The sequence below is a fragment of the Bombina bombina genome, chromosome 4, assembly GCF_027579735.1.
Source record: "Bombina bombina isolate aBomBom1 chromosome 4, aBomBom1.pri, whole genome shotgun sequence".
Classification (NCBI taxonomy): Eukaryota; Metazoa; Chordata; class Amphibia; order Anura; family Bombinatoridae; genus Bombina; species Bombina bombina.
The window spans coordinates 514,433,685-514,447,379 of NC_069502.1; the positions used below are offsets into that span (position 1 = coordinate 514,433,685).

The 13,695-nt window shown below is 34.1% G+C and overlaps 1 protein-coding gene across 1 annotated transcript in view; it reads right to left on the reverse strand.

Moving 5' to 3' along the window:
- The window catches only part of B3GAT2 (beta-1,3-glucuronyltransferase 2), a 367,395-nt gene extending 356,617 nt beyond the window's left edge, over positions 1-10,778 (reverse strand). The window contains exons 1-2 of the mRNA XM_053710430.1: positions 10,214-10,778; positions 10,119-10,177 (exon numbers count right to left, since the gene is read on the reverse strand). Of these exons, the coding sequence (XP_053566405.1) occupies positions 10,119-10,177; positions 10,214-10,778 (624 nt within the window). The remainder of the gene's footprint in view (positions 1-10,118; positions 10,178-10,213) is intronic.
- Positions 10,779-13,695: the final 2,917 nt, after the last annotated feature.

A 13,695-nucleotide genomic window follows, 5' to 3' on the forward strand; every position in this document is an offset into this window, starting at 1 on the left:
GCAGCTTGATAAATGGAGCCCTATGTGTTCACTTTTCTTGCTCATGCATGCAGCTGCTCTATAGTCTCTCTGTAAAATAATGTAATATGCATGTTTGTTTTGACCTGTACAGAGAAACAATTTGCTTACTGGACAAAAGGTTATAAAAAACAAAACAAGGGGTCCCCTTATTTGAAACAGATAGACAGACTTGACTTGATTTAAACTGCTATACAAGTTTCTTTTGGTAGACAACATAGAAATCCTCTGTTCACTAAGAACTGAAACATTCTCCTAAATGTAAGGTAGACTGCTCTGCTAATGCTGGTACAGAGATCTGGGCGATATTTGTATGCACATAAGGCCGTCCCTTTGTTAAATGGGCAACAAAGGAACATTTTTTATCTGTTATGCATACAAATGACCAAATATCCAAATATCCACTGCCCAATTGCTGAGAAAAACACTCTTGTTGCTTAACTGGTAAAAATTGCTTAAAAGATGTTATTTTTTTCTTAGTTAAATCTAACAGTTAGTTTTACAGTTTTTTTATGTTTATGTTACTGTTGACTTACAAAGCAGTGAGAGTTCTGGTTATTGGCCAGTAAACAACATTTTTTATTGAAAAAAATATTTTAACATGTGTATGCAGATTTAGTTTACATTCCTTTTAAATACAAAAATATGTTGAATTAAATTTGTAGTAGTTCTATGCTTACTTCTAGCATGAAGCTGCAAATACCACAATTATCAGGGACAGAGCTGTTTAAAAAACTTAAACTAAACTACAAATTCTACCATATTTGTAAAGTCTGCATAGAGATTACTATCACCAGAAGGTACAAAATAAACCAGGACACAATAACTGTAGCTTCCATTATTTACTGGAAAGGATGATAGATAAAATGGGTCACTGGAATAAAATACTGAACATAGTTCAAATTATCTCCATTATGTTTACATTTTTTATATGTTCAAAAATATTTTGTTTAGGGCAAAACAAACTGTACAAAAAAGGAAATATACTAAACATTTTCTAATTAACCTTTTCTCTCAACAGATGTGTCGCATTAGCACAGTATTGGGAGCACTACATAAAAACAAAACAAAGGGACAATTCAGAACATTTTTTCTTCTTCTTATAAATAAAGGAGGATGGGGTGAGAATTAATGAAAGGGAAGAATTAAATGGAGGAAAAAAATGTATCTGCCATATAATAGACATAATTTAATAACAATAGTTCTAACCACTTTTTTTGTGTATCTAAATTCAAAAATAACATTTATTTAAAGGGACATTGTACAGTAGATTTTTTTTTGCATAAATGTTTTGTAGATGATTCATTTATATAGCCTATCTAGGAGTGTTTTTTTTTTTTTTTTTACCAATGTATAGTTTTGGTTATTTTTTAATAACTTTGTGCTGAGTTTCAGATTTCTAACCAGGACTCAAATTTTCCGATATAGACTCAAGTCTACAGACTCCTGCTTCCTCCTGTTTGATATGCAGAAGAGGAGGGGAGTGTCTGCTCTTTCTCAGCCCCTTTCACTGGGTGTCCAAGTCTAACCTCATCAACAGAGCTAAACTGGGAGCTTCTAAGTAAGTTTTAAAAAGGTTTTATAATGGATTTTTAGATCAGTATTTGTGCATTGCTTTCTTTATTGTAGTGTCTATTACATGCAGTTATATGACAGATGAACCTTACACAGTTATATATTAGTGTATTTACTGTATCTACTGTTACTGCTTCCACTGAATAGATATTAATGTATTTATTGTAGCTGTTACTACCCATTTCCACTTAAACAGATATTCCTGTCCTCAATAAAATATTTGTTGTATCCCTTTGTAGGTGTATCACCAATAGAGGTGTTATTAGCTATTATTGTGTGTTTGTGGGCTATCTATCTCTATCAGTTATAATAAAATACAAAAATGTATTTCCTGTCAATCTTAATATCAGTGTAATTAAATTGGATTTCATATCTCTGTGCAAAAGATATTTTAGCTTGTTTACCGCTGCTCCTTTATCAGCATAACAGAAACAACATTGTATTTATTGCCTATTTAAAACAAACATTACAAATCTAGAGATTTTAATTTAAAATGTTTAATTATGTGCAGGAAAAGAAATATTTGCACTGTACTTTCACTCTTTATGTTGTCCTTTTCCCTGTAATTTAACTTGTTTTTTTTCCAACCTCTATAGCAATAATGGCTAACCTAAATTTCGGAACTACATTTTCCATGATGCTCAACTATACTGCCGAGTGCCTAAGCATCATGGGAAATGTACTTTCAAAACATCTGAGGTGCTAAGGTTAACACCACCCAACAGTTCTTTAGCTTTTGGAATTGCCATGAGTTGAGAGGTATGCTCCCTATACTTTCCATGCTTTTCCCATCAAACAAATGTTCTGGCCTCAAGGGACTGCAGACTTCACCCATTACATGATACTACCCACAAACCCCTCCTATGATATGCCCACCCTGTCTGGACACACCAGCTCACCGCCCCTTAAGTCACTGCCCCAGCCACCAAACAGCAGTTGACCCCGCACCCCTCTGTCCAGGAAACTCTCCAGGAAAAGCTGGGATGTATAAATTCCCTTAGGTTACTATAAAGTAATGGGTGGCCATTGTTGTAAACTAGTCATCCTACAAATAAAAACATCTCTCACAAGGTTTAAAGTCCCTTTAACATTTCTATAGTGTTCACACCCATTATTTGTAAAAATATATCTGCATATTATTTTCAGGCTAAATCTTTGCATTTAATGCGTGACTATTTCTAGCATTAATTTAGCATTGAAAGGTCAGTAAATTCAATATTAAAAATTCACAATTGAGCTAGAGCATGCAATATTAAACATCTTCCCATATTACTTGTATTATCAAATTTACTTCATTCTCTTAATATCCTTTGTTGAAGCATATATCTGGGTAGGCTTAGGAGTAGCAATGCACTACTGTGAGCTAGCTGGTGATTGGTGGCTGCACATATATGCCATCTGCCATTGACTCACCATATGTGCTCAGCTATCTCCCAGCAGTGCACCTACTCATTGACAAATAATATTAAGAGAGCAAAGTAAATAGATAAAATACGTAAATTGTTGTGTTATATTTCATGCTCTATTTGATTTTGAAATCACTATCTCTTTACTATCACTTTAAAGAGACATTATACTTAAACATTTTAATTGTTTAAAAAGATAGAAAATCCCTTTATTACCCATTCCCCAGTTCTGCATAACTCTATGATTACCTTGTATCTAAGCCTCTGAAGACTGTCCCTTATTTCAGTTCTTTTGACAGACTTGCATTTTAGCCAATCAGTGCTGACTAAAGAATAACTCAATGCTAGTGCAATGGGAGTGAGCACAATATTACTGTATCTATATGACACATAAACTAGCAATGTCTATCTGTGAAAAACTCTCAATATGATCTGAGATAAGAGGTGGCCTATAAGGGCTTAGAAATTAGCTTATGATCCTACCTAGGTTTAGCTTTCACCAAGAGAACAAAGCATATTTAAGAATAAAAGTAAATTGGAAAGTTGTTTAACATTGCATGCCCTATCTGAATCATGGAAGTTTAATTGTGACTAGACTGTCCCTTTAACAGTGATACTGTGAAGCTAAATTTTCAGTCTGCTATTCAGTTGGCAGGCTATCTACCCCACTGTCACTGAGTGCAATGCTAATGTGGGTAGTTTGTAAACTGTTTTATTCAGTCTGCACACCCATAGGGTCGGTAACCCTAATCTGTAACTGTACATAATTAGAAATTTTGATAAATAGTTGTCTTAGTGGGGATCAAAATAATAAAATATCTATATATGGGAATAATTGTTAAGGAGTTTATGTGGAAAATATATCAAGATTGCAGGTGGAAAAGTTTTCAAGTAGAGAACATGTCCTTCTGCAATCCCAACTTGCAATGCACCATTGCGTGGCAAAATGTAAGAGAGCTCTTGTGCAGTTTGCCCCTTGCTCTTGCTTAAAGGGATACTAAACCCAATTTTTTTCTTTCATGATTCAGATAGAGCATGCAATTTTAAGTATCTTTCTATTTTACTCCTATTATCTAATTTTCTTCCTTCTCTTGGTATCTTTATTTGAAAAGCAGGAATGTATGGTTAGGAGCCGGTCCAAATTTGGTTCAGAACCTGGGTTGCGCTTGCTTATTGGTGGCTAAATTTTGCTACCAATCAGCAAGGCTACCCAGGATGCTGAACTAAAAATGGGCTGACTACTAAGCTTAGATGCCTGCTTTTTTCAAATAAAGATAGCAAGAGAAAAAAGAAAATTTGAAAATAGGAGTAAATAAGAAAGTTGCCTAAAATTGCATGCTCTATCTGAATCATGAAATAAAAAATGTGGGTTTAGTGTCCCTTTAACAGATCGCGTGAGAGCGTGGCATGTCAATCACCCCGAACCAGTGGGTGTCAATCACCCCATACCAGCGGGTGAGAGCATGGAATGTCAATCACCTCATACCAGTGGGAGACAGGTAATTTATGCAGTTTCTGCATTTAAAGTTATGTTTGAGCCTGCATCCCAAAGCCTCAAAAACTGTGATTTCAACTAAATTTTATATATATATATATATATATATATATATATATATATATATATATATATATATATATATATATATATATATATATATTTACATTAAAATGATAAACATATGTGATATGTAACATAATGTAAGCTGTGAGGCAGCTTCACTTGATGTTCAAAGATACATTTATTTTTCGTTGCAAAGAATGCTTCTGAAAACTAGATCTCTAGTAAATTTTGCTTTTGGGAATCAATACACTTACTGGAGACTTCAATATTATTAGAATCCATCTTACACTTCCATAAGATATGATAACCTGTGTTTTTTTGGTTTTAGACTAGAAGCTTCATAAATTGTATTTTCAGTAGCTTTTTTAAAATCATAGTTTGAAAAATGAAAGTCATAACTTAGTATTGATTCAAAGTGAAAAATTGTATCTGCTGTCATCACATTTATTTGTAACAAAAGTTGTTTGCCAAAATTGTTTCAGAGGAGGGCAACAACATTTTTTAACTTGCTGTATGACAAATAAATAAGGATGGCGCTAAACTATATCTCCTGTACTGCAATAAGTCAATAAACCTTCAAGAACATTATTTATGGTGCTATAGATTACCCCATTCCAATACATCAGAATATTGCTGCTTGGATTTTTTTTATAACGATTTCAAATCCAGTAAATTTAGGGCTAGATTACAAGTAGAGCACTAAATTAGCGCACGCCTACAAATGGCAAAATTTGCGGGCATGCGATAATTAACGAGCCATTACAAGTGGCTGGTTATTGCTACCGCAAAGTTACGGTAGCAATTAGCGCTCAGAGAATTAATCAGAGATCCGATCTCTGGTTATTTTTCTAAAAGTGCCCCAAATGCCCTCAAAATAGAGGGCATTATAGTTTTTTTTTATTAAAAACAAAACAACACATTTTTTTAAAAAAACAAAACAACTGCACATGGCAGTTTTTGGGGTCTAAAATTGGTAAAAGTGGGTTGCTAGGAAAAAAATGGCACTGAAAATTGCCTTTACATTGCAGTCTATATGAACTGTGTGTTCCCAGTAAATATATATATAAATGACTATATACATATATATGTATGTGTTAATGTTTGTATATACACATATTAACACATAAATATATATGTATATACACATATTAACACATAAATATATATGTATATAGTCATATACATATATATTTAAAAACATGCTGCCATCACTGTGCTACTTACCTTCGCTGCTCAAGGTTCTGATGCCGTCTCTTACAGCATCAGAATGAGGCTTCCATTGGAGCCTATGGAAGTGCGCTCTCGTGAGCTCAATGCTTCCCAGCAATGCGAACGCGAGCTCACGTTTGCATTGCTATTAACTTGTAATACTAATGCACATTAGTATGCACGGCAACAACACAGTGGAGGGCTAATATCGCTTCCTTAAAAGCAATATTTAGCGCTCCACTTGTAATCTGGCCCTTAATATGTTAAAAACTTCAATCAATTTGAAAAACATTTGAATTTGAAAACAGAAAAACAAAACCCATAAAAATGTATCACTGGATTTCCAAAGTAAGTTTTGAACCAGATTTTCTCACATCTTTAGGGAAGTTAAAGATGTGTAGTCAAAGTGAATGTCGATTAATGCAATATGATGATGACTAATATATCGAAAGCAGTTTTTTTACCTAATAAATAATATCAACTCATGATATGTGCAATTAATAATCTCATTCTATTATGTATATCTTTATAATTAATTGCTATTGTTTATAAAAATGTAGTAGTAAATGATTTCTACACAAGTATAATCATATACAGGTATGATGTAAACATTGTTTTCACTTTTTGATTAACAGAAAACATATTATTAATATGTGTGCAATAACTTTAACATTAAAAACAAAAAACAAAACAAAAACAAAAACCTTGTATATAGCCCAGAAATGCATCTTAGTACAGACAAAAAAAGTGTTTTTTAATAGTTTCAAGGTGTAGAAATTGAAAAGTCCACAACACTTCGACAAACAGCAGTTTTTTTCAGTTTGGTTAGAATAGCAGTGAGAAGTTATCCCCATACAGGGAGTAACAGGTGTTTACATTATGCCAATACATTTGAAAAGCAAAAATACATTCGCAAGGGAACTGCAACTGATTAAAATGAAGCCCAATGTTTTAGTGTTATTTTAATTAGAAAGGCTATGACAATCTCTTTATTTCTACTGTAAATGTCAGGTTTGTGATTTCTTCTAATAAAAAAATAAAAAACATAATACTAGTAAAATATGTGACTACATTTATAAATCTTCAGTAACCCAATAAAACATTCCAGGGATTGTTTTCCATGACATTGGTAATACCTAGTTGATAGAGCACTTGTATTTATTAAAGATGTATTTAAAAAATACTTAAAAGCTTTTTATTTGCTTCAGGTCCCAAAGCCAATATCACCCCATTTCCTTACACACCAGATAGCAAGCGACATACAAAGCAGCCCCTGTTGGCAAGTTGTCATGTGCAGCTTGAGCTTCTGTGTAATGTTTAGAATGTGTAAGGAGGTTGTCCTGTTTATTACATGTGAAATAGGTGAGATGTGTTCATAAACATACTCTTTTTTTGTGTTTCCTAATTAATTAAATCTGGTTAAATAAATGCTTGCAAAAATACATTCTGTGTCCACAGATACAGTAGATAGATAGATACATAGATAGATAGGAAAGAAGAAAGGTAGATAGATAGATAGATGGATACATACATACACGTAGATAGATACATAGATAGATAGGTAAGAAGAAAGGTAGCTAGATAGATAGATGGATACATACATACACGTAGATAGATACATAGATACATAGATAGATGACATAGATATTTGCAATACATTATGTATTAACACGTCTTTAAATTGCACTTGGTCATTTAAAGATGTTATTTTGTAATAATCTCTACCATTAATACTTTCTGTACAAATTAAAATCTTATTCTGTATTTCAACTGTATTATAACTGGTGCTATGGAAATACTTATTAACAATATATTGTGGTAATCTGTTAGGTGCTATCTATCTATCTATCTATCTATCATTTATCTATCTATCTACTATATCTATCTATCTATCTATCTATCTATCTATCTATCTGTTTATCTATCTGTCTGTCTATCTATCATCTATCTATCTATCTATCTATCTATTTATATCTGTTTATCTATCTGTCTGTCTATCTGTATCTATCTCCATATAAATGTAGGTATCTCTATATTTACACACACATATGTAAATATGCACATTTGTTGCTTTCCAACAAAGTAAAGTCTTTCCAAGCACATCATTAGAACCCAAACAACATAAACCAGAGATGTTGTTATTTTAATGGCTCTTACTTTTGCTTTGTGGAAGTTTAGCCAGGATACTTGGAAGCATCTAAGCTTTATGGCTTTTTGTTATCGACAGAAAGGCAGCACAAAAACAGAAGGCTGTGCCTTTTAATTCTTTATCTACACTATCAGTCAAGAACAATCGTTTTAAGAGGCACAGAGGGAGATCCATAGCATTATTTATCGGTACCATATTTCAGGCCGTTTTCAGTCGACAGAAGGATAAGAGTTTCTAGAGAAAGATCAATCCTTTCCATTACAAGATATGTCAAGCTTGAAACGATCCATTGAAATTAGAAAGTTTGCTTTGTTTTTTTAGGCTTTAAGTGGTGAGACTATCTCAGAAAACGTTGGAACACTATAAGTTTATGGAATAGGCATGAGAAGATTCCACAATGGCAAGCACGTTGTTAACCTACTCAAATAGTTTTAGGATATTGTATTAATTAATAAATTACTCAAGTCAGATGAACTAATTTAGGGGTATTGTGCAGAGGATGCAACTATTTGTGGTACATGTGGTATCTAACATTCATTTATAGCATTCATTATTTGCACCCAAATGGGCCTTCAAACAGGTATAGAAGAGAAATAGACCTTGTCCATGTACAGAAAATAATTGAATCTTTAAACACAGCTCCATGAATTTTAATGACAAATGAAAAAAACAATGTTGCTAAATATTCAATTGAAATGGAAATATAGGTGTAACTTCTAGAGGTTCAATTTTTACTGGGCCCACTGTGCCTGCGGACTTTAACTTACATCTATAACTTATTTATGTAGACAAATATATCAACACATCGTGCGTGTGTGTGTATAATGTAAAGCCCTGCACAGGGTCCAATAGTTATATTGAAGCCTGCAATCAGAATCTTTATAGCAGATTATGTTTGGAAACAAAAAAGGATCCTGAGCACTCCAGGGGTAAACTATAAAATATAAAGTTTATTGGAGAAGTTAAAAAAGCAAACATCACACTGCAGGTTAGTAAGGCAAGCAGAATATGTTTGTTTGTTTACATATTGTTTGATTTGTGTTATATATGTTTCAGAAAACATCATTTTATATTAAAAGTTAATACTCAGTACACACAAACACATACACACACAGACCCAAGCATTTACATATATATATATATATATATATATATATATATATATATATATATATATATATATATATATATATATATATATATATATATATATATATATATATGCAAAGTGTTTAGTTAACACACGTAACAAAAACAGAAGTTTAAATATATTTTTGGGGAGTAATTTAAATAAAATCAAACAGGTATTACAGCATATTCATATTCATATATGCACAAAAATATTTAGGGAAAAGCTGCAAAAAAAGAAAATGCCTGCGTAAATTATCCTATGTTTTATAACAACATTGGGGTCTTAGTGATACAATATGGCCATAATCTTCTAAAATATACCAGCTTACAAGGTGTCACAATATTGACTGGTCCTAACCCTACAAAAATCTGCCTTTTCCAAACACTACAAGCATCTTCCTTTTAAAACATAAAATAATAATAATAATAATAATAATAATATATATATATACACACACACACTTATATGTAAATGTAAAGTGTTAGAACATATTAAATTAAATCTTTATATATAATAAGAAATGAGAATAATATCTGTAAATAAATATCACCCAATACTGTAATTATGCACAGAATTCGAAGCATTTGGAAATTATGGTTTTATTACCCTGAACTGGTACTGCTGTGATATTTTTCAGAGCTAGAGCAGTACAAGGCTTACGCCAATGTATGTCAGTGCGGCATGCTCATACCAGCATGATAGTAGCTCTTGGGAAAGGGAAATCAGCAGGGTGTTATGACACTTGTAAGTTTGCCAAAGGCAGAAGCAGAGTGTTGGGAGCTGTCCACATCTGATGGTTCTGAAAGTTGAACCGAAAGCAGGTAGCCCATGGACTACATATATTGCACTAAAGCTGGTTTTTTTTTACATTTAACATCAATGTTTTCATTTAAGTTATGTATTTAATTAGTATTTTTCTAATATTGGTATATCATGCATTGGTGTGTATTTAGAAAAATAGCCCAAAAAATACTTCTAAAATTATTTTCCGGATAGCGGAATGCCTCTTAGGTAGCCAAAATGTTAAAACAAATGTTTAAACTGAGGTAACGGAATGTTTTGAAATACCTCCTGGAAAAGCTCCAGACTGTAAGTGTTGTCGTCATCTGCGAAGAATACCACTCCAGCTGGGGGCTCTTGAGGCGGCCTGAGCCCCCCTGGGCGCTGGGTGTGGTGAGCCTGAGTTTGGTATTGCTGTCTGAGCCAAGCCAGTCCTGCATTCCTCTGTTCTGTAGCTCTTGGTAGCCCAGCTCGTTTGTACCTCCGTGGGGTGGGCACATGCAGGTGTGTTGCCCTCACACCTGCCCCAGCCAAGAAGCGTCTCACCAGCTCGGTGGGCTGTGCTGAGTCCTCCACCACTATCCAGAGCAAGCGTGGCACCTGGCGGAAGGTGTTTGCCAGGCGAGTGAGCTCTGCCTTCTGAACCGGGCGGCTATAGGTGGGTGTGATAGCAAATATTATAGGTGAGCTTTCATTTTTCCACAGCAGACCTTCTTGGCTAGGAACCTGCTCCTGTTTAGTGGTCCATGTGCCTAGGCTGGTGTCACTGGGCTGGGGGCGCATCAGTGCAGCACGACTAACCCTGCGATGCCAATAAGGGGAATATTGCCGAACAGCAGGGGCTTTGCCGGGGCTGGGTGGTCTCCTTGTATCAATATCTATAATAATTACAACGATCAGTACCCAGGGTAGGAGAATGAAGAATCGACTGTAGAAAACAGATTTCATCTTGGTACCCATGAAAGTCTGCTAAGGTCAGGTATACAAATGAAAAACAAATCAAGTAAGAGCCTCCTTAGAAATCTTCATGCATTTCTATTTCACGAAAATGCTCTGTCCTTGACAGTTTCAACAAACTTGCCAAAATAATACGACACAAATACAGAACCGGTCATCCATAAAAACAAACACAAAGAACAAACAATATATTTCCTCCAAAACAATCCACTTGCAGTTGCAGACTCTCCTTAGTCACTTTTCAGAGCAGCAGAATACCTTAGGCAACACATTTCTGTTTTGGACTTTTAATTTCCCTTATTCTTCAAACCCAAAGTCATCCACCAAAGATTAATTTTGTCACTTTTATAAAGATTTGAAGACGAGCTCCTGCTAGTTGCACAAAGATAGGCTTCATCTATAAACTAGTTACACACCAAACAATGAGCAGTTTAATAATATACTGGATTATACAATTTCTCAACGCGTGGAGTGGTCAGTGATCTTTCTGATCTCCCAAACTTCGATTTCGCTTTAAGATCCATGTGCAAATTAATCCATAGGTACTGCAATAAAGAGACAGATAATGCATTATGAGCTGTCTGTGGATGCTGAAGTAGTGCTGCTGCTTTTTCTATTTCCTCTGTTTTTTTATTGATGCTGTACAGTAGGAGAAGCTGGGATTTGCTTCTAAGAATTAGTCTTTCCTGCTGTATTAAGAAATCTTATGAATGCATTGGTTGTGCGGGGTTAGCTTGCTGTTCCTTCATTCACCCTCCTTCTCCCACTCCCTCTCTTTGTTTCTCTTTCTTTGCAGCCAGATGAGCTGCTGAATTGTTAAGAGGGAGGGGAAATGAAGAGAGACCCCCTGCGGCTGGTGTCTTGCTTAAAGGGACAGTATACTATAAAATTGTTTTTGCCTTAATGTGTTTCCAATTAATTTTTTTTACCAGCTGCAGTGTATAAAATGTATGAGATTTGCTTTTTTTAAAGGCTTATTTATGTAAGAATGAGCTGACTTTGTGTTTTAAAGCCACAACCTACTAAAATGGGTTGAGCTTGTAGGTATAATCAGATCTCATTACTGTACCACATTGTATACAAATACCTGCTTCTTTATCTTATATCTATCCATAAACCATCACCAATACTTGTAGAGAACAATAGAAAATTAACATTTTATTACCTTATCTCTTCTGTAACCCACTGGCAGTGTAATTTGTTCTACTAGCCTCAAGGCCAAAAACTTTCAAGATGGATGCGGATACCACAGGCTAAATAAACTATTTAAAATGCAAATATAAAGGTAATGGAAATAATGGAAATGGAAATACTTGTAAACAATTTTTTATTGGGAACTCATACTATTAAACTCATACTTTGGTGTTCTAGCAGACTTGTAAATCACTGAATTCACTGCATAGAGCTTTAGGTAGAGTCCAGGATAACTATGAGTTACACACAGACTTAACAGATAACATTTTAAATGAATCCAATGCATATATAAACAATATTAAGAGACATATAGTGAAGTATATATTTTTCATAAAAAGTGTGTGTGCATATTCACCTCTTGTATTTATGATACATCAATTGCAAATCATATGCTGATCTTCAGAGAGCATTTTCATTATAAAGGCTCTGACACACTGCAAGCGGAGTAGCGCACAGTGTGTAGATGCGGCTGTGCACGCTCAGTGTGTCCTGCCTTTTCATCTCTGAGCACTCTGCAGCGTCAGGTCGCATAGCTGAGTGCTCAGAGATGAAATATTTGATCTTCAGAATCGATGTGACGCGGAGTGAAGCAGCTGCTTCGCCTTGCGCCGCATCGCTTGCAGTGTGTCACAGCCTTTAGGCTGGATATTTTAATCAGTTGACTTGTTGTGCAATATTAAATATTTCAATGGATGATTAAAAAATTGAGTTTAAGTAACTTTGCCACAACTGGAAAACTTTTGGGAAAATGTTCTATCCCTTGTATCCATACCCTTTTGAAGTGATGGTAAACTCTGCTGTTGTACAATAGTGTAATTAGACTCTTCAAACATCAAATATCTAAAGCGCAACAACAATTTTTTTGGACTAACTTTAGTTCTTTTTTAAATTCATTTCTAATGATTATATAGTGCTTCTTAGCTCCGTCCCCATAATTTTACTCCTAGCACTGAAATGATGTGTATTGCGGTCCCACCTGCTCTACATGTCAGAGCCTCTATGTGCTCCCGACACGGATCTGTCGTATATGAAAAAACTTCGTTGGCACTATTTTTGTTTTTCTAGGGTCTATTGCCACTTAATTTATACTTTCAACCTTTATAAAAAATAGCAGTGGTTAAATGGGGCTATGTATCAAGAAATAGCATTTTAAATATTCAGTTATAGTCATGGAACAAAAAAAACGATTCCTTATAGCACTCTAAATAAACCTTTTTTTATGTATATTTTGTATGCATGTAAATCATAGGTGATTTAAAACAAAACATTATTGAAAAAATATATTAAAAAAGTGGGTGGTGTTAAAACTAAAATGCTAGCAACAGATCAGCTTATGGTAATACAAACAAATAATGTACTGTGGTTAAGTATCAGAATATTAGCAATATAGATATAAGGCAGCAATCAATGTAGAACAGCTATTAATAAATTATCCCAACTTTTAAGGGACACAATAGTGAGAGATGATTGAGTGTAACAGTATGGTTTTATCCTCCTGCTCAATAGTAGCTGCAAGTTTATAAACAACTGTTTTAATTTATTTTAGCAATTCTATTACAGTATCTTTTTCCAATTTTGGCAATCCGTGTATAAATTGTATTCAGTTACTATTGCTATTATATAACTCAAATATCATCACACTTTCCCTATAAGAGTACTTAGAGAAAGGTATTGCTGCTTTAAGATATTTCAATCGGTTTTTATTATAACTTAT